The sequence below is a fragment of the Mauremys mutica genome, chromosome 1 (assembly GCF_020497125.1).
Source record: "Mauremys mutica isolate MM-2020 ecotype Southern chromosome 1, ASM2049712v1, whole genome shotgun sequence".
NCBI lineage: Eukaryota > Metazoa > Chordata > Testudines > Geoemydidae > Mauremys > Mauremys mutica.
The window spans coordinates 151,644,058-151,664,574 of NC_059072.1; the positions used below are offsets into that span (position 1 = coordinate 151,644,058).

Consider the following 20,517-nt stretch of genomic DNA (forward strand, 5'->3'; position numbering starts at 1 on the left):
CATGCACCTGTCCACATGATGAAGCCATTTTTGTCGACTTAAAGGGCTCTTAAAATCTATTTCTGTACTCCTCCCCGACGAGGAGATTAGCGCTGAAATCGACCCTGCTGGGTCGAATTTGGGGTAGTGTGGATGCAATTTGACGGTATTGGCCTCTGGGAGCTATCCCAGAGTGCTCCATTGTGACCGCTCTGGACAGCACTCTCAACTCAGATGCACTGGCCAGGTAGACAGGAAAAGCCCTGTGAACTTTTGAATTTCATTTCCTGTTTGCCCAGCGTGGAGAGCTGATCAGCACAGGTGACCATGGAGTGCCAGAAGCGCAAAAGAGCTCCAGCATGGACCGAACAGGAGGTACTGAAGCTGATCGCTGTATGGGGAGATGAATCCGTGCTATCCGAACTCTGTTCCAAAAGATGAAATGCCAAAGTATTTGAAAAAATCTCCAAGGGCATGAAGGACAGAAGCTATAACAGGGACCCACAGCAGTGCCATGTGAAACTTAAGGAGCTCAAGCAAACCTACCAAAAAACCAAAGAGGCAAATGGCTGATCTGGGTCAGACCCCTGGACATGCTGCTTCTATGATGAGCTGCATGCAATTCTAGGGGGTGCCCCCACCACTACCCCACCCCTGTTCGTGGACTCCTGCAAGGTGGGAGTCGTATGCAACAGGGATGAGGATTTTGGGGATGAGGAAGATGAGGAGGAGGAGGAGGAGGGTAGTGCACAGCAGGCAAGCGGAGAAAGCATTCTCTCCGACAGCCAGGAACTGTTTATCACCCTGGAGCTAATACCCTCCCAACCCTCCCAAGGCGGGCTCCCAGACCTTGAAGGCGGAGAAGGCACCTCTGATGAGTGTACCTTTGTAAATATAATACATGGTTTAAAAGCAAGCATGTTTAATGATTAATTTGCCCTGAAGACTTGGGATGCATTCGCAGCCAGTACAGCTACTGGAATGCATTCAAGCAACATCCGTTCTTTATCTCTCTGTGTTATCCTTAGGAAAGTGATATCATTCATGGTCACCTGGCTGAAATAGGGAAATTTTATTAAGGGGACATTCAGAGGCAAAATTTTACCTTGTGCTGAAAACACATGTGCTATGTAATGTTAACAGCTTGGTTCACCGTGAAAGAGTCTACCCATTGTTCGCTAAAATGTGTCTTTTTAAATACTACTCTCCCTTTTTTTTCCCTCCCACAGTTGCAAATGTTTCAGTGCTCCCCCTATCATCTCCATCCCACAGGCTAACACAGATAAGAAGGCAAAAAAAACCGCACTCGTGATGAAATGTCATTCAGTCCTCCTGCACAGAAAGAGCTCAGCAAAATGTGTGGAGGCAGACAATGTCAGAGTCAGGAAAGCACAAAATAAATGCGAGGAGAAGGAGGGATGCGCGAGAGGCGAGGTGGTGGGAGCAAGATGATAGGTGGCGGCAGCATGATGAGCGGAGGCAGGATGCAATGCTGAGGCTACTGGAGGATCAAACTGATATGCTCCTGTCTTATGAAAGGAGACTGAAAGAGCTTGGCTTGTTTAGCCTAACCAAAAGAAGGCTGAGGGGAGATATAAATGCTCTCTATAAATATATCAGAGGGATAAATATCAGGGAGGGAGAGGAATTATTTAAGCTCAGTACCAATGTGGACACAAGAACAAATGGATATAAACTGGACACTAGGAAGTTTAGACTTGAAATTAGACGAAGGTTTCTAACCATCAGAGGAGTGAAGTTCTGGAACAGCCTTCCAAGGGGAGCAGTGGGGGCAAAAGACATATCTGGCTTCAAGACTAAGCTTGATAAGTGTATGGAGGGGATGGTATAATGGGATAGCCTAATTTTGGCAATTAATTGATCTTTGATTATCAGCAGGTAAGTATGCCCAGTGGTCTATGATGGGATGTTAGATGGGTTGGGATCTGAGTTACTACAGAGAATTCTTTCCTGGGTGCTGGCTGGTGAGTCCTGCCCACATGCTCAGGGTTTAACTGATCGCCATATTTGGAGTCGGGAAGGAATTTTCCTCCAGGGCAGATTAGCAGAGGCCCTGGAGGTTTTTTGCCTTCCTCTGCAGCGTGGGGCACGGGTCACTTGCTGGAGGATTTTCTGCACCTTGAGGTCTTTAAACCACGATTTGAGGACTTCAATAACTCAGACATAGGTTAGGGGTTTGTTACAGGAGTGGGTGGGTGAGATTCTGTGGCCTGCATTGTGCAGGAGGTCAGACTAGAGGACCATAATGATCCCTTCTGACCTTGAGTCTATGAGTATGGTGGAGCTGCAGGAAAGGCAGCAGGAGCACAGACCATCGCTGCATCCCCTGTGTAACCGACCGCCCTCCTGCCCAAGTTCCATATCCTCTTCACCCAGATGCCCAAGAATGTGTGTGTGGGGGCCTTCGGGCACCTAATGACTCCACCCCAGAGGACTGCCCAAGCAACAGAAGGCTGGCATTCAATAAGTTTTGAAGTGCAGTGTGGCCTTGTCCTTCCCTCCTCCCCTCCTCCCCCACCCCTCCCGGGCTACCTTGGAAGTTATCCCCCTATTTGTGTGATGAATTAATAAAGAATGCATGAATTTGAAACAACAATGATTTTATTGCCTCTGCAAGCAGTGATCGAAGAGGGGAGGTCTCGTTTGGCTTACAGGGAAGTAGAGTGAACCAAAGGGTCGGGTTTTCATCAAGGAGAAACAAACAGAACTGTCACACCATAGCCTGGCCAGTCATGAAACTGGTTTTCAAAGCTTCTCTGATGCGCAGCGCACCCTGCTGTGCTCTTCTAACTGCCCTGGTGTCTGGCTGCGCGTAATCAGTGGCCAGGTGATTTGCCTCAACCTCCCACCCCGGCATAAACGTCTAAAAGACTGAAATGCCATGGAACGCTGATTCTGGGCCCGGAAAACAAGCACAGACTGGTGGGACCGCATAGTGTTGCAGGTCTGCGATGATTCCCAGTGGCTGTGAAACTTTCACATGCAGAAGGGCACTTTCATGGAACTTTGTGACTTGCTTTCCCCTGCCCTGAAACGCAAGAATACCGATATGAGAGCAGCCCTCATAGTTCACAAGCGAGTGGCAATAGCCCTGTGGAAGCTTGCAACGCCAGACAGCTACAGGTCAGTTGGGAATCAATTTGGAGTTGGCAAATCTACTGTGGGGGCTGCAGTGATCCAAGTAGCCAATGCAATCACTGAGCTGCTGCTTTCAAGGGTAGTGACTCTGGGAAATGTGCAGGTCATAGTGGATGGCTTTGCTGCAATGGGATTCCCTAACTGTGGTGGGGCAATAGACGGAACCCATATCCCTATCTTGGCACCGGAGCACCAAGGCAGCCAGTACATAAACCGCAAGGGGTACTTTTCAATGGTGCTGCAAGCACTGGTGGATCACAAGGGACATTTCACCAACCAGGGCCGGCTTTAGGAAGTGTGGGGCCCAATTTGAACAGTTTTGACGGGGCCCCAGCAGGGATGACTAAAAAAATAAAAATAACGTAAAAAAAACACATGGGGCTTGTACTCACCGGGCGGTGCTCCGAGTCTTTGGCAGCGGGTCCTTCACTCACTCCAGGTCTTTGGCGGCACTGAAGGACCCGCTGCCGATGTGCCGCCGAAGACCCAGAGCAAGCGAAGGACCCGCCACCGAAGACCCAGAGCACCGCCAGGTGAGTAAAAATTAGAAAGGCGCCTCTAACCGGGGAAGGGATTCTCACTGGGCGTGGGGCCCTCTTAGGCGCGGGGCCCAATTCGGGGGAATTGGTGGAATAGGCCTAAAGCCGGCCCTGTAACCAACATCAACGTGGGTTGGCCGGGAAAGGTACATGACGCTCGCATCTTCAGGAACTCTGGTCTGTCTGAACAGCTGCAGCAAAGGACTTACTTTCCAGACCAGAAAATAACTGTTGGGGATGTTGAAATGCCTATAGTTATCCTTGGGGACCCAGGCTACCCCTTGATGCCATGGCTCATGAAGCCATACGCGGGCACCCTGGACAGTAGTCAGGAGCTGTTCAACTATACGCTGAGCAAGTGCAGAATGGTGGTAGAATGTGCATTTGGCCGTTTTAAAGCTTGCTGGCACAGTTTACTGACTCGCTTAGACGTCAGCGAAATCAATATTCCCATCATTATTACTGCTTGATGTGTGCTCCACAATATCTGTAAGAGTAAGGGGGAGATGGGAGAGGGCGGGGTGGGAGGTTGAGGCAAATCGCCTGGCCACTGATTACATGCAGCCAGACACCAAGGCGATTAGAAGAGCACAGCAGGGTGCGCTGCACATCAGAGAAGCTTTGAAAACCAGTTTAATGACTGGTCAGGGGGCTACAGTGTGAAAGTTCTGTTTGTTTCTCCTTGATAAAAACCTGCCCCCTTGGTTCACTCCACTTCCCTGTAAATAAACCGCCCTCCCCTCCCCGATAACTGTCAAGGTATCCCGGGAGGGGTGGGGGAGAAGGGAAGCACCAGGTGGGGTGGTGGAGGAGGGAAGGACAAGGCCACACTGCACTTCAAAACTTATTGAATGCCAGCCTTCTGTTGCTTGGGCAGTCCTCTGGGGTGGAGTGGTTGGGTGGCCGGAGCCCCCCCCCACCACGTTCTTGGGCATCTGAGTGAGGAGGATATGGAACTTGGGGAGGAGAGCAGTTGGTCACACAGGGGCTGCAGCGGCGGTCTGTGTTCCTCCTGCTGCCTTTCCTGCTTAACAATACGCCGGAGAATATGAGTTTGATCCTCGAGTAGCCCTGAGCATTGCTTCATGCCTCCTTTCATCATGCTGACGCCACATCTCCTCTCGCTGGTCCCTCCTGTCCTCTCGCACATCCCTCCTGTCCTCAGGTTCATTTTGTGCTTTCCTGCACTCTGACATTGTCTGCCTCCATGCATTCTGCTGGGTTCTTTCAGTGAGGGAGGACTGCATGAGTTCAGAGAACATGTCATCTCGAGTGCATTTTTTTTCACCTTCTAATCTTCGCTAGCCTCTGGGATGGAGATGATAGGGGGAGCGTTGAAACATTGGCAGCTGCGGGAGGAAAAAAAGGGAGAGTAGTATTTAAAAAGACACATTTTAGAGAACAATGGGTAGACTCTTCCACGGTGAACCAAGCTGTTACCATTACATAACACACGTGCTTTCGGTACAAGGTCGCATTTTGACTCTTATATTGATGGCCTGCTGGTTTGGTATGAGAGATCACACACGCAGGGCTGGCGGGCAACAGAATTCGGCTTGCAGGCAGACATGATAAGCCATAGTCTTTTGGCTTCTTTAACCTTCATAACATGTGGGAATGGTTTCAAGCAGCAGCGCTTTCATGTCCCATAGGAAGCACCAGTTGGGTTGGCCATTTAAAATGGGTTGGCCATTTAAAAGGAGGGGCTGCGGTTTTTGGGTTAACGTGAAGCACAAACCCAACTAAAGCCCTCCACCCCACCCTATTCTCTGAGATGATCGCTTCACCCCTCCCCACACCATGTGACACACAGAGGAGATGATTTCTGTTCAGCCACAGGCAAACAGCCCAGTAGGAACAGTCACCTCTGAATGTCCCCTTAATAAAATTCCCCTATTTCAATCAGGTGACCATGAATGATATCACTCTCCTGAGGATAACACAGAGAGAGAAAGAACGGATGTTGCTTGAATGCCAGCAAACACTGGGACCATACGCTGCCATGCTTGGTTATTCCAGGGCTGCCCAGAGGATTCAGAGGGCATGGGGTCTTCAGCGACGGGGGGCCCCCGCTTCCGAATTGCCGCCGAAGACCCGGCACTTTGGCAATGGGTCCTGGGCGGAAGGACCCCCCACCGCCGAATTGCCACCAAAGACCCGCCCCGGGACCTGCCGCCAAAGTGCCTGAAGGACCCCCTGCCGCGGGTCTTTGGGACACTTCAGCGGCGGGTTCCGGAGTGGAAAGGACCCCCTGCTGCCAAATTGCCAACGACGACCCGGAGTGGAAGAAGCTCCAGGGGCCCGGACCCCGCAAGAGTTTTCCAGGGCCCCTGGAACGAGTGAAGGACCCTGCTCCATGGGCCCCGAAAAACTCTCGTGGGAGCCCCTGTGGGGTCTGGGGCCTGGGGCAAATTGTCCCTCTTGCCCCCCCCCCAGGGTGGCCCTGGGTTATTCAATTATTCCAGACTACGTGCTACTGGCCTGGTGTTGTAATGGAGGATGGAATAAGGCTGTCCTCCCCAGAAACCTTTTGCAAAGGCTTTGGGAGTAGATCTAGGAGAGCTTCACTGAGATGTCCTTGGAGGATTTCTGCTCCATCCCCATACACGTTAACAGACTTTTCCAGTAGCTGTACTGGCTGCAAATGCATCCCAAGTTTTCAGGGCAAATTAATCATTAAACACGCTTGCTTTTAAACCATATACAATATTTACAAAGGTACATTCACCAGAGGGGCCTTCTCTGCCTTCAAGGTCTGTGAGCCCGCCTTGAGAGGGTTGGGAGGGTACTGGCTTCAGGGTGATAAACAGTTCCTGGCTGTTCGGGAAAACGTTTTCTCCGTTTCCTTGCTGTTCGCTAACTTCAACATCCTCCTCTTCCTCATTCCCTAAATCTGCATCCCTGTTGCATGAGAGTCCATTGACAGAGTCAAAGCACAGGGGTGGAGTAGTTGTAGGGGCACCCCCCTAGAATGGCATGCAACTCATCATAGAAGCGGCATGTCTGGGGCTCTGCCCCGGAGCAGCCGTTTGCCTCTCTGTTTTTTTGGTAGGCTTGCCTGAGCTCCTTAAGTTTCACATGCCACTGCTGCGGGTCCCTGTTAAGGCCTTTGTCCTTCATGCCCTTTGAGATTTTTTTCAAATATTCTGGCATTTCGTCTTTTGGAACAGAGTTCGGATAGCACAGATTCATCTCCCCATACAGCAATCAGCTCCAGTACCTCCTGTTCGGGCCATGCTGGAGCTCTTTTGCAATTCTGGGACTCCATGGTTGCCTGTGCTGATGAGCTTCGCATGGTCACTTGTGCTGATCAGCTCCCCATGCTGGGCAAACAGGAAATGAAATTCAAAGGTTTGCAGGGCTTTTCCTGTCTACCTGGCCAGTGCATCTGAGTTGAGAGCGCTGTCCAGAGCGGTCACAATGGGAGCACTCTGGGATAGCTCCCGGAGGCCAATACCGTTGAATTGCGTCCAAATTCAAGCCAGCAGGGTCGATTTCAGTGCTAGTCCCCTTGTCGAGTAGGAGTACCAAAATCGATTTTAAGAGCCCTTTAAGTTGACAAAAATGGCTGCATCCTGTGGACGGGTGCAGGGTAAAATCGATCTAATGCTGCTAAATTCAACCTAAACTCGTAGTGTAGACCAAGCCTCTGTCTAATGCAGTGTTACTCCCTGTGAAGCCCAGAGCCCCGTTGCTTCTGGAATCACATTTTTGGATTGAATTAGAGCTTTACACTGAGATGCGTGTTCAGGCCCTACACATCCATGTGGAAAGAAAGGCAAAGGGCACAAAACCTCTTCAGTAGATGTCACAGTCTCAGTTACTGCCTCATTGTTGGCTCATGACCAAGGGGAAGCTGAAGAACTGTATGCAGGGAGCCCAGCACTGGGTCACAAGTGGGTATGAATCAGACACTACCTGCTTTGTGGCAGAGGGGGATGGGTATAGAATATATGAAATTTGCTTTGTCTGCTTATTGGCCAGCCGAGGGCGCTCCAAGACAGGCAATCATCAGCCAGTTTAGGTCCAGACTGGAGAGCCCATAAAATGGGGAGTGAATATGAAGATGCAGCCTGTGTATGTACAGCATTCGCAGCCCCTCGTGAGTGGGCTGGGGAATGGAACGTATGTCTCCGACACGGCAGCACAGGCTCCTTACCCTGAGGTGGGAGATCCAGCTTCTTGGGAGTAAGAGACCAGGACAGGGAATGGAACCTGGGTGTCCTGCATAGCAGAGCAGAATACCAGCTTCAGAGAGTGCTGGGTCAAACCACTGCAGCACGCCCAGCCCCCAGCTAGCAAGAACCTGGGACAAGGAATGGAACTGGGGTTTCTTGCATGCTTCTGGGCATAAATACCCTCTTTCGAAAAGGGAAGGGGGACATCTTGTTGAATTGTGTCAAAACCTTAAAGATTTAAGTAGACACCCTTTGTGGAAATGCAGGTGGCAGCGAGAAGAGAATCAGAAGAGGGTGAAGGCACATAACAGAGGTTTCACATCAATCCTGACCCACAGAACTGCCTCCTATTCCAGGCCTGGCCTTCCTCCCAGCTCTGCTAAAGCCCCCAGCCCTGCCCTGCAGCCCCAGATGCAGCTAGTGACTCCTCTTAACATAATGGGGCCGTGTCTTCCAAATTCAGAGACAAGTCCAAGCCTTTCACTGAGGGCTTGGCTATACTACAGGTTATAGCAGTATAACTTATGTCACTCAGGGGTGTGAAGTAAGATATACTGACCTAAGTGCCAGTGTGGACAGCACTATGTTGGTGGGAGAGCTTCTCCTGCTGACATAGCTACCAACTCTCACGGACGTGGTTTTATTATGCCAAGGGGAGCATTCGCCCATTGGCAGAGAGCATCTTCAGCAGACTTGCTGCAGCAGCACAACTGCATCAGTGCAGCTGTGCCGCTGTAGTACGTCTAGTGCAGACTAGCCCTGAGGAAAAGGCTGGTATGCTAAGGATCAACACCTTTCTTTGATACTAGATCCTGCCCCACCTGAGAGCACAGCCCCTGCTCCAGCTAGAATTGGTTGCATCACAAACAGTGAGGGGAGGATGGAGAAAGGGAACGAAGCAGTTGCCTCTCTCGCCCAACTGAGGACACAGCAGTCAGCCCCCAACTACAGCTGACCCAGGACAAGGGGAGGCCTAGCAGGATAACACCCATGGACCAGATGAGGAGCTCCTGCTTTACTCTACAGCACCTCTTAGAGAGAACATCTCGGAGTTCACCTGCAGGTGCGCTGCCTCCTGTTTCTCTCCCCAGGCCCCTGAGTAAAGTGCACAAACATGGCCTAAGATGTCAGAGCACAGAGCAAGTCCCTTCTGCCCATCATAGTGTGGGTGCTAAAAGGTCTTAAACACTAGGTGTGCACTTTTGCCTGTTTTCTAGGATTTCCCTGGACTCTTCCTCATCTTCACCTTAGATAGCACCACTCAGTTGAACGGAACTGGGCCAGCTGGGCCTAAATATTGGTGGAGGTAAGAGGAACCCTACATTTGACTCAGGCTCCAGTGCAGGCAGAGCTGGGTCAGATGGCAGTTGGTGGGGAAAACCCCCCGCTCGCTCTGAGAGACTGGAATCAGAGCCATCTCTTGGGTAGGGTGAATTGGGGCAACCGCTCTGGGCTTTGCACTTTGGGGGGCTCCGTACTTTGACATCATGGTGTCAGATGCAACACTTCGCACACACCCAGCGGAGTGTGTGTGTGTTGCTCAGGGGGGTTGGGGATCCTAGGGGCCATCCATGGGGGAGATCATGGCAGTGGTTCTTGGGTTCGCCCCACAGCGCTGGAGCCAGCAGCAATTGTCCCTGCATGGGCCCTATGGCCGGTTGTCTGGGAGATTGCAGGGGGGCGGGGGCGGGAGGGATGTGGTGGGTGGGATCAGAGACAGGAGGTGGCGCCAGAGGAGCGAGGGGTGAGTGCAGGGGTGGGGGAAGCACAGCTGGGACCTCCCAGCTGCATCTCACAGGGGTCAGTGCTGCCTTCCTGGGGTCCCCAGCCCAGGCTGCAGGGTCACAGGAAGGCCCCAGCTCAGGGAGCCTGTGAGAGGCCCCTTCATGGCTGGTTATTTCTGTGTAAGGCAGGTGGCTGGTCCGGCCCACCGGGCCCTGGCCCATGAGCTCCCCGCAGGGGTGCAGAACGGCTCGGGAACTGGCCCCCACCTAGAGGGTCCATGCACAGCTCAGTCCTGGAGCAGGGCTGCCTTACGGTGAGTTTTTTTTTAAATTATATTAACTTCATTATAATTATACATCAGAACTACAATATAACAACATTATAATTGTACAGCTGGGCACTATCAATATTTAACCTGCAGCTGCCGTCGAAGTTCACTGTAACCAGATTTCACCTGTATAAAAAATGTTAAGGGGCCCATAGAGGCTGATTTGTGCCAGGCCCCACAGCCCTCTAGGGATGGCCCTGACTGGAACTAAGGCTCCCACAGACAGCTGGGACACAGGGCAAACACAGCTGGAAGCCCAATATTTGTGCTGAAAACACTAAAGTGAACAAAAAGCGTTGGGCCCCAAGTGCCTGCCTGTAGCCCAGAGCACGAATGGGGTACAGGAAACACAAGGCTACAGTGGGGCACTGCATGCTTGGGAGATCTGGTAGGCCCAGGAGCTTAGCACTTACCCTGATAAAAGGGGCCACGGCTGAAGGCCTCCTTCTGGCTAACTAGGATGTGGCCCTGCTGGCTAGCAATGGAATGTTATGGAGCTAAGAGACCAGCTGCCCCCATTACCCAGCCAAGGGGTCCAAGCAGAGGTAGGGGTGCTGTCCAGGGAGGCAGGTACACCGAGCTATGGCACAGACAGGACCCATCTAGAAGCAGACTTGCAGGGGTTGTGAAAAGGTGTAGTGATAATCAAGATGGCCCATTTCAGACAGATGACAAGAGGTGCAATTATCACAAGTTTTTTTCTCCTACTGATAATTGCTCATCTTAATTAGCCCATAGAATTGATATGGCTACTTCCACCTTTTCATGTTCACTGTATGTATATATATCTCCCTACTATATGTTCCAGTCTATGCATCTGATGAAGTGGGCTGTAGCCCATGAAAGCTTATGCTCAAATAAATTTGTTAGTCTCTAAGGTGCCACAAGTACTCCTGTTCTTTTTGCAGATACAGACTAAAACAGCTGCTACTCTCACCACTGGAGAACTAAATGAGGCCATACAGGTAGAGTTAGTGAGGAGAAGGGATAGTGCTTGTGAAATGAGGGAAACCTCTATGGGATGGAGTGCTGAGATACAAGAGGGGATCTCCAACTGAGATGGAGACAGTGAACCTGAATCTGCCTCCATTTCTCCCCCAGTAGAGCCCTGCTCAATCTCCCACCCTCAACTTCCTCTGCCCTGCCTATGAAGCAACACCTGCTGCATGAGTGAGCTGGGGGTGCAGGCCATACCATACCAACAGTGCAATTGCAAGGGCTTCCCAAAGGGGGCAGGTCCCTGAGGCCAGCACCTTCTCCTGAGACGGTTCCACCACCACCACCTCCCCTAGTTCTGAGTTTGACAAGGGGTGCTGCTTTCTCTTGGCAAGCCCCCCACTCCAAGCCAGCAGCTAGACTAACAGCTATCAGATGGATGGGGGAGGATATGACAAGGAGGGTTTAGCCTGGTTTATAGTTGGTGGTGGAAGGGTGGGGAGAACCACAGGTCCCTCCCATACTCACTGCCCCCACCCTTGGCCTCACTCTGCCAGTTTAAGCAATTAGAGCACATTGGAAAGTCAGGGGGGTTGAAATAGTTACTGCCATAGATGGAGACAGAGAGTGAAGGCTCCCACTACCATCAGCAAACAGGACCCAGTTTGTACGGAGGGCCCTGGATAGCACAGCTTCAGGCTGCTGTGAGCTGCCCCCTCCCTCCCCGAAATGCCAGGGAGGGCAAGTGAACTGTTTCTCACATTAGATAGGAAAGTAGATAAGCCCCTCAGCCCACAAATGTCAATACTAGCTTCTGCAGCACATTACAAGCGTTGCAGGAGTAGGCAGGCATCGGCCACAGCTGCTTTCTCCCCATGGCAAGGCAGTGGAGCCTGTCTGGATCAGGGCAGTGCTGAGCCAGTCAGTAAGAGATAACCACACTGCCATCCATCCTTACAAGTCAGACCCCAGTGAGATGAATAGGAGCAATTCACATGCCAGCTCTATTGTTTCTGGCTTATTGCCAGCTGGAGTGGACATTACTGAGGCTGCCAGCCATTACACTGTGAAATGACTTGTTCCTTCCCAGTCAGGAGACAGAGGCTGGGTTCTTTCAGAGAAGAGAGCTTACATGCTGGAAAATGCTGCAGAAAATCCTGCAATGATGATGCACACAGGGGCTGGACTCAGAGACGGATGCCTGAGCTTCCCCAACAGTTGTGTCTCACTCAGTGGCAGCTCCAGCACTGGACACTTCTCACAGCAGTGCCTAGCTCACTGGGGAAGGAACGCAAGGGAGTATTAAAGAGCTCGGCACACTGTCCCTACCACATTCATCCTGCAGGAAGCCCACCCCCTGAGCTGTGGCCTGCCTGAGGGAGGCACTCCATTTCTGCCACACGCCACACGCCACACACACACACACCCACACTCCAGTAATGACTGCACTGGGACACAATCTGCTGCCACATGTTTATTTCTATTCAGTGTTTGTTAAGGGACATGGAAAAGCTACAATGTCTCACAGGGATGTCAGCTGCCAGGAACTCCCTCCCATCTGGTCAAGCCACAGGCTGCCTGGTGCAAGAAGCAGCCTTCCCTCTCCTCTCCCCAGGCCAAGTGACCTCCCTATTGCAGCACTGCAAAGGGAGATGGGTGGAAGGGAGGGACAGACAGGCCATGGACTCTGATTGGCCTACCAGGCACATGGGCACAGCCAGCCAGACCCACCCACAAGCTCACACTGAGTTTTGCCCACTTATGAGGGTGGGAGGACAGGCAAGAGGTGGAGACTAATAAAACCCTGCCTCTGGAAAAAGGCTCTTTGCCAATCAGAATCCAGCAGGGTGGCAGCAGTTAGCAGCAGGAACAATGAATGGGGGAGAGGAGTCATGGGTGAAGGGGCGAGGGGTGAGTTTCCTTATAGTTTCTGTATTTCTCCTTCCTTCCCCTCCATGATGGTTTTCCCTTTTGGGATCTATGGATCGGTTCAGTGTTTTGCGTTGATAATGTCCAGGAATTCAGGCTTGAGGGAGGCGCCACCAACGAGGAAGCCGTCTATGTCATGCTGGGAGGCCAGTTCCTTGCAGGTGCCACCAGTGACTGAACCTACAAAGATGGGCACGATTCCAAACAAGGGTTAGACACTCATGGTCAACACTGTGGGTGGGATGGGGAAAGGGACTGGTTATAGGTAAAAGCTCTGATATCTTATCTATAGGCACCAGGCTGAGTGGCTAGTTCACTGCTGCCCCCCTCCCTTTACCCAAAAGAGGGGTCCTGCAGATCAGAACAAGAATGGGGGGGGGCAGGGAGTGGGGAAGGGAAGCATTTCCCTATCATTACAATTCAATGGAAAGCTGGTTGGGATATTGAAGAGTCCCTCAAAGAAAGGGGTGGGGGGGGGCAGTTAATGATAGTAGCAGGACTCGGTGTGCACTTATATGTAATAAAATAATAGGGGGGAGGGATAGCTCAGTGGTTTGAGCATTGGCCTGCTAAACCCAGGGTTGAGAGTTCAATCCTTGAGGGGGCCACTTATGGATCTGGGGCAAAAATTGGTCCTGCTAGTGAAGGCAGGAGGCTGGACTCGATGACCTTCCAAGGTCCCTTCCAGTTCTAGGAGATTGGTATATCTCCAATTATTACCTTATTACCTATCCCCACCAAGCTTGACTGCACTTTTCATCCGTAGATCTCAAGTGCTTTCAGAGGCAACACGTTTCATTACCCCCATTGTGCACATGGGGAAGCTGAGGCATGGGGTGAAGTGACCTGCCCAAGGTGACCCAACAGGCCAGTGGCAGAGTGAGGAATTGAACCCAGGTCTCCTGAGTCCCAGACCCTCTTTCTACTAGGCCACACTACCTCAAGCAGCACAGTGGCCCCACTGGCCTGGCAGAGAACAAGAGAATAGCTGTACAAGTGAAAGGACAAAAGGCAGAAACGAGCAGGGGAAGAGGGGGGAATGACCAATGTTATGCACTCGAAAGGTGCCGGGGCTGTTTACCTCCATAGATAATCCGAGTGGACTGAGCAACAGCTTCAGACACATGACTTTTTAGCCACCCCCTCAGCTTCTCATGAATTTCCTGAGCCTGTAATGAAACCAGAGCTGCATTACTGGAACACCAACCCAATCGAGGGAAGAGTGGTTTTTAGTCAGAGACCTCTGAAAGGGGATGAGAGAGATGGACACCTGGCTCCTTAACCCTGTTCGTACCTGCTGGGGAGTTGCAGTTTTACCGGTTCCAATAGCCCAAACTGGCTCATAGGCAAGAACCACCTTGCTCCAGTCCTTCACGTTATCTGGGGTGGGGAGAAGGAAGCAAGTGTTACTTGGGAGATGAGACACTGCCCCACCTACTGGGGAGGGCAGAGCAGGGAGGCTATCCAGCACATACAGAGCTGTCTGTTGTTGGAGGAGCAGTTGGGTGTTCAGACACGTGATGCTGTTCACACAGGCTCCCAAACAAGCGCACACAAAGCCAGCTCTGTTGCCCTCCTGGAATAAGTTACCAAGGAAGAATAATATACTTCCCAGGATCTTACGTGTGGGGTCCCTCCAAAGCAGAGGGAAAAGCGACAGAAAAAAAATATTCTTCCCCTGGGAACCAAAGGGAAAACCCCCACCACTCTTACCAGCAATCACTTTGGTCTGTTCAAAAACCACCTTCTCTGTGATGCCAGCTTCTCTCTCATCCAGTTTCTCTCCAATGCAGGCGATGACACCAAGACCCTCAGCCAGGGCATGGGCTACCTTCTGCCCAATCAGCTGGAAGGGGGGGGGGGGGAGACAAGTTAGCCAGACACTCACAGGCCCACCCTGGAGCTCAGTCCCCCACCATGGAAATGTTAAAGCTGTTTTTTCCCTAAATCCCAAAGTAGCCCACCTCATCAGACTCCCCAAAAACATGTCTTCGCTCTGAGTGGCCCAGGATCACCCAGGTGGCTCCAATGTCCTTTATCATCGCTGGGCTGGAAGGGGAGAAAAGAGCGAGATTAGGGCCTTGTGCCTGTCCTGGGAAGAGCCCCTAAGGACTCTAGGTTCATTCAGCTCCATCACCCCGTGGTGGGCTCACCTGATCTCTCCCGTGAAAGCTCCCTTTGGCACCTTATAACAGTTTTGTGCTGCAACCGCAATCTTTGCATCAAGCTTCTGACGGGTGAAATCAAGGTAAATGGAGGGGGCTCCGCAAATAACCTCTGGAGGGCAAGAAAGGGCATTAACCTCATGGGGGTGGAGCAGATGTCACACCTGATCCTCTCCCAACTGCTGAATCCTCTCTTCCCCCCACTCCATCCCCGATCCATCCCTCTCCCTCAACTCCACCTCAAGTGCTCTGCTAAGCGGAAGGAACCCTTCCAAAAAAATCACCTTACTGAAACTTGGGGACCGACAGAGCAGGGACATTTCCACTCTAGTTTAAGCTTCTCTTAAGGGACCCATGGTGAGTATCATCAGAGGAAACTCAGTTCATTGTTGGTATAGACTAGAGGGGAGGGCACAGCTCTGGGGTTCTACACCATAGCACAAAAGCAGAGCAAGGACCCCATGGAACTTTCAGACTGAGAAACTGGACATGGATTCTGTTCTTGTTGGAGCGAATTTAGACTAGCTGGGAGTTAGAGCGGAGCAGCAAGTTAACTGAGATTGTAACTGAGTAGGGCGCAGGGTAGGCCAATGCAATTCTGTGGACTGCAGACCCAGAGGCCAATTCCACCTCACATGATCTACTCAGCTCTGGGCTCCTCACTCCCAGAGAAGAGCCACAGAAATGCTCAGGGGGCTGCAAAGATTAAGCCTTAGGCTGTGTCTACACTGCAGACCTTATAGCAGCACAGCTGCGCCACTGTAAGGTCTCCTGTGTAGCCGCTCTATTGCTTCTGTTGGTGAAAATTGTGTCAATCAGGAGTGAGGTTTTCTTCACACCACCGACTGACAAGTTTTTGCAACAAGAGTGCTACTTTAGACAAAACCTTAGGGCAGCAGTCCCCACACTTTTCAGGGTCATGCCCCCCTCCTTACCCTGCCTGCATCCCTCTGTGCCCCAGAGCCAGGGCTCATGGGGGGGCAGGAGGAATGTGGGCAGGGGTAAGGGAACTGAGGCCAGGGCCACAGCTGGGCCATGGTTGGCGCTGAGAGCAGAGTGCAGCAGGGTGGCACTCCTTCCCCACCCCCCATGGGGGCTTACCCAAGCCCTGCTGCCCCCTACCCCCAAACGTTCCTCTGTGACTCCCTAGGGGGGCATGCTCCACAGTCTGGGGACCTCTGCCTTGGGGTAGATTCAAAGAGCTAAATCTACCAAGCTCATAAAACCCACTACTGGGTTGTGTGTGCACGTGAGAAATGCATGGAGTATCTGAGAAGGCAAGAGACACAGTGAAGAGGGGGATTGTTCAGGAGGAGCCCTGATAGAGACCAACTAGGGGGACAAGGGACAGTTGCTCAGGAGCTATTCCCTAGCACTGAGGGGTCTGGGAGCCTGGGGGTAATCTCCCCATCAAAAGGACTTGGAATGCCACTAAGGTCACCAAGAACTAGGGCCCCAGCATATTGGCCCCTAATCTAATCTAGGGAATAGATTAGAGGGAACCTTGTTAGGCTGCTTCACCACTTATAATTATAGGAGGTATCCACCATGGTCATGTGACAAGTTATGAGGAAATCAGCCTGGGAGCTCCCTAGGCATCAACTGAGGGCTTGTCTACACTTCAGGGGCTACAGTGCTGCTGTGGCTCCATAGCTTAGATGCTTCCTAAAGTGATGGAAGAGTTTCTCCCATCGCTGTAGTTAATCCACCTCCCTGAGCAGCAGTAGCTATGTCAATAGAAGCATTCTTCTGTTGACCTACAGCTACACTAGGGGGTTAGGTCCTCATAGCTACTGTTCCCAGTGGTATTACACTGCTGAGCAACCGAAGCTAGGTCAATTTAATTCTAAGTGTAACCCTCAGACACACTCAGTTCTGGGCATCGTCTGCACCCATCCTAGGCAGCTTGCCTGCCTTGGGCATGGCCGAGATAAGGAAGGGAGGAAACAAAAGTGATGCTGCCAAGTGAAGGAAAAACATGCAGAGATCAGGTGCAAACCAAGGCTACTGCTTCCATTGAGCAGGTCTGGTCACATCCACTAAATGTACAGGCTTCCAAGCCCCATTTCAGGCAGCTTAATCTCTAAAGCCCTAGGGACCTGGATGCAGTGACCACATCATAAGAGCCTTTATGAACACACTCTAGGGTCCTGCCATTCTATCTGTGCATTGGGACTAGATGAGAGACCCCCTCCTGGAGGGAGACTTTGCAGTCTAACTAGTGGCCTCCATTTGGAAGCATACAGAACATTTTTAAGTCAAGAGGTTTATTAAGGTTGTTCATTTAGCTGGTTAATGATTACGTGGGAAGAATTGTTGCATACTTGGTATGTGTGTGTTACTGAAGCTTTACCCTCTCTGCAGCAGGGAGCATTGTGACAGCAAAGGGGAGGAAGCCTGCAGCTGCCTAGTCTTGCCTCCCCAGAAGGGGTCACTGTTGTAGCTACTGGTACTCTCCCCTGCACATAATAATTATCCCATGACCTGGAGCTAAGCAAGGATGATGTGTGTGGGAGGAGGGGCACAGAGGGGCTGCCACCAGCACCTCTCCTCTCCAAGGCCAACCCCTTGATCTTTAGTAGCCAAGGGAGATCTGGTTTCCAAAACCAAGTACAGTAGCTAGTATTTTTATCCCAGTCACCAACGGATATATTTAGGTCTCAGCCTCCTGAGAGACCTTTGACATTTCTTCAGAGCACTTCCCCCAAAATAGCAGTTCCCCCTCCCCCCTGCAGGAGGCTCCTAGCCCTTTCTGAGGAGATGGGCAGCAGAAGATCCAGAGGCAGAGGATATTTCAATGGTGGCAGTGGCCAAAGGACAGCAAGGAGATGATGGTGGAAGAGACCAGCTACGCTGCTGCTGGAGGACACAGATACCAGCTGAAGCTGCCACAAAGAGAAGTTGGTGAACAGGAGCTCCAGCTGCAGAAGTACAAACTCTGGGGCAAGGAGAGATAAAAAGGGCCTGGTCTGTCCAAACAAAAAAAGTTACACCAGCTAAAATAAAGGTGTGATTTTACACTGATTTTTAGTTAAATGAGTGTGTATCTCATGTCAGTTTCAGTTACAATTTAAGGAGTCATGTTAAGCCTAGTTTAACTCAACTTGTGCAGTGCCCTTTCTTTTTCATCAGTTTTTAAACCTACAAGTTAAACCAGTGCAACTTGTGTGTTTAGACAAGCCCAATGGGAGACTAAGCCACCAGAAAGGAGCTCAGGGTCCATCTCCTAGTACCTAGGTTCAGAGATGCCTAGAAGTCATCTCACCCAATGGCCGACTTGGAGGCCTACTACTTGGAACATTGCCAGCTAGGAGCTCCAGGGAATGGATAGAGAGGTCTTCCTCTCCTGTCTGGCTCAGTGGGGTGGAAGAACTCAGGTTACCCCCCTCCAGGTTCCAGCTGGGAATCTCAGGAAGAAGGATCTCAGGGCTTGTCACTTGCTCAGCCCCCCCCCAGTTGGGGAGTAGCCATAATGCACACAAACTTGACCTTTAATACTCACCGGTGGGGAGCAGAGCTGAGAGAAGAAGCATGGGGGGAGGGATAGCCCAGTGGTTTGAGCATTGGCCTGCTAAACCCAGGGTTGAGAGTTCAATCCTTGAGGGGGCAACTTAGGATCTGGGGCAAAATCAGTACTTGGTCCTGCTAGTGGAGGCAGGGGGCTGGACTTGATGACCCGTCAGGGTCCCTTCCAGCTCTATGAGACAGGTCTATCTCCATAGATTAGAAATGGTGACAGACCAAGCTGTGGGGAGCACAAAGGGACAAGTGAAGCTTGGGAGACTAGATGGAGGCAGCATGTGGGTGGGGGTCACTTGCCAGGATTACCGGAGTATACCTCACTTAGTCACTTCCCCGCCATGGCGGGGGCCTCGGGGCACTGGCACACCCGTCCCTCCCATTCTCTGCATGTGGTATGCAATAGTCCCGTCTCCTGAGCGCTGTAACGTTTTGATCTCATTGTGGCGCTAGTGGCCCATGATAGTCCGGAGGGCAGAGTAGATCTGATGGGCCCCGACTCAGGGGAGAGGGAAGAGATGAAAGGGCTCTAAGGTCCCCACCCCACTGTCTGGGCTCCCCAGACAAACTCGTGTCCCCTTCCTGAGCGGCCTCCCTCCTTCCCTTCCGCCCCGGGAAGCAATCTGCACCCCATGGCCTCCCCCCGCGAGCAGCCACCTCTCCCCCCTCCTTCCAGCGAGGCGGGGATCCCAGGCGGCAGCAGCCGCCGCATCCACATGACGCTTCCCCGCTCGGCAAGCGCAGGCAGCAGCAGGAGGAAACGAGTCATTAGGTACGTGCGGGCGGGCACAACTCGGGGGGGAGGGGAATGAGCGGGGAGTGCGGGCAAACGAGACCCGCCGGGGGCTCCCCCAGCCCTGCCCTAGGCGTGCGTCGGCTTCTACCCTCCCCCCTCCGCCGGTAACAGCTCAGACGGCTCCACAGGCGACTCCGCGTCCCTGGGCGGCCTGCAGGGCCACCCACTGCACCGTGGGGCTGCTACAGAACAGCCCCTGGTTACCCCGGTCCCCTAGCTCCCCCCACTTTGGTTAGCGGGTTAACTCAGCAGCCGCTTGTCCCCGCTCCTACAGCCTCAGCACCTCAGAGTCCGGGGTATCGGAGGGGTCGGGCAGGTGGGCGCTATGCTCAGGGCTGAGCCAGGCTCCCGCAACCTCCCTCACACAGCTACCCACTAGGGCAGCCAATAGCAACGTCTACAGACCCCGGAACAACCCCATGGGGCCACTCTCCTCCCAGCCCACCTCCCACTCCACCCCCTCCCCTCACCAGTGTCCGCCGGGATCTTGCCGCTGTTTAGGGTGTGGATCAGCTCGCCTAGGCTCTTCTTATCCCCGTTCATCTTCCAGTTCCCCCCCACGCAGAACTTCCTTGGTGCCATGATGGGGACCGACGCTGCTCTCTAGGCGCGGACCCGAAGGAGACTGAAAGGTCAATGCGTCCGTGCGCGCAGCCCCCAGCTCAAGCCTCTTTATAGCGAAGCGCGCCGGAGACACGCCCACATCGGTCTGAACGTTCCACATGCTCCGCCCCTAGAAGCGTCTCCGCCTTGCACTCGCTCCACCTCGTGGAGTGACAACGTTCCTCTAGCTCCACCCCTCCATGTGTCACCGTTCCGTTGGTAGCGGCTCAAAGGGGGGAGGTCGAAACGGCAGCTGCGCTACCTTTACCCTCGCACCGACAGGGCGGAAGGGGCAGAGCAAGGCCACAATTGTCACTAGCCTCCATGACGCTAGTAGGGAGGGCAAATAAATTCCACAGCTACCTAATTATCTTCAATACCTGGCACCAGCAAGGGTCACAGCTGCCAAACAGAACTTGCCATGGGGCCACCTGCTGTTCCCCAGGTGGGCATGGTGAAGGGGCTGAGTAGGAAAGACCAGCCTTCCCCATCCCCCCCTTTGTAAAGGAGCCTCCCATGAATTAAGAGAGAGGTGAGGGACAGGAAAGGGGGCTCCTTAACTTCCATCATTAAAGCAACCATGGATATTGGGGAGTTAGCAGGGTGTAGACAAGCAGACTCACCCCTGCGGCACCTCCTGCTGGTGCCTTCTGGGAATTAG

The 20,517-nt window shown here is 52.4% G+C and overlaps 1 protein-coding gene across 1 annotated transcript; it reads right to left on the reverse strand.

Moving 5' to 3' along the window:
* Window positions 1–12,305: 12,305 nt before the first annotated feature.
* TPI1 (triosephosphate isomerase 1) lies at window positions 12,306–20,517 on the reverse strand. The gene is made up of 7 exons (XM_045000536.1): window positions 19,724–20,517; window positions 14,927–15,050; window positions 14,738–14,822; window positions 14,487–14,619; window positions 14,068–14,153; window positions 13,855–13,942; window positions 12,306–12,953 (listed from the first exon to the last, which is right to left on the reverse strand). The coding sequence occupies exons 1-7, from the start codon at window positions 19,833–19,835 to the stop codon at window positions 12,835–12,837; spliced, it is 747 nt and encodes a 248-aa protein (XP_044856471.1). The 5' UTR covers window positions 19,836–20,517; the 3' UTR covers window positions 12,306–12,834.

Coding starts and splice junctions, on each gene's coding strand:
- TPI1 (XM_045000536.1), bottom strand. CDS start 19,835: ATGGCACCAAGGAAGTTCTGCGTGGGGGGGAACTGGAAGATGAACGGG. Junction 15,051..19,723: donor CAAGATCCCGGCGGACACTG/GTGAGGGGAGGG, acceptor CTTGCCCTCCAG/AGGTTATTTGCGGAGCCCCC. Junction 12,954..13,854: donor CACTCGGATTATCTATGGAG/GTAAACAGCCCC, acceptor CCATCTTTGTAG/GTTCAGTCACTGGTGGCACC.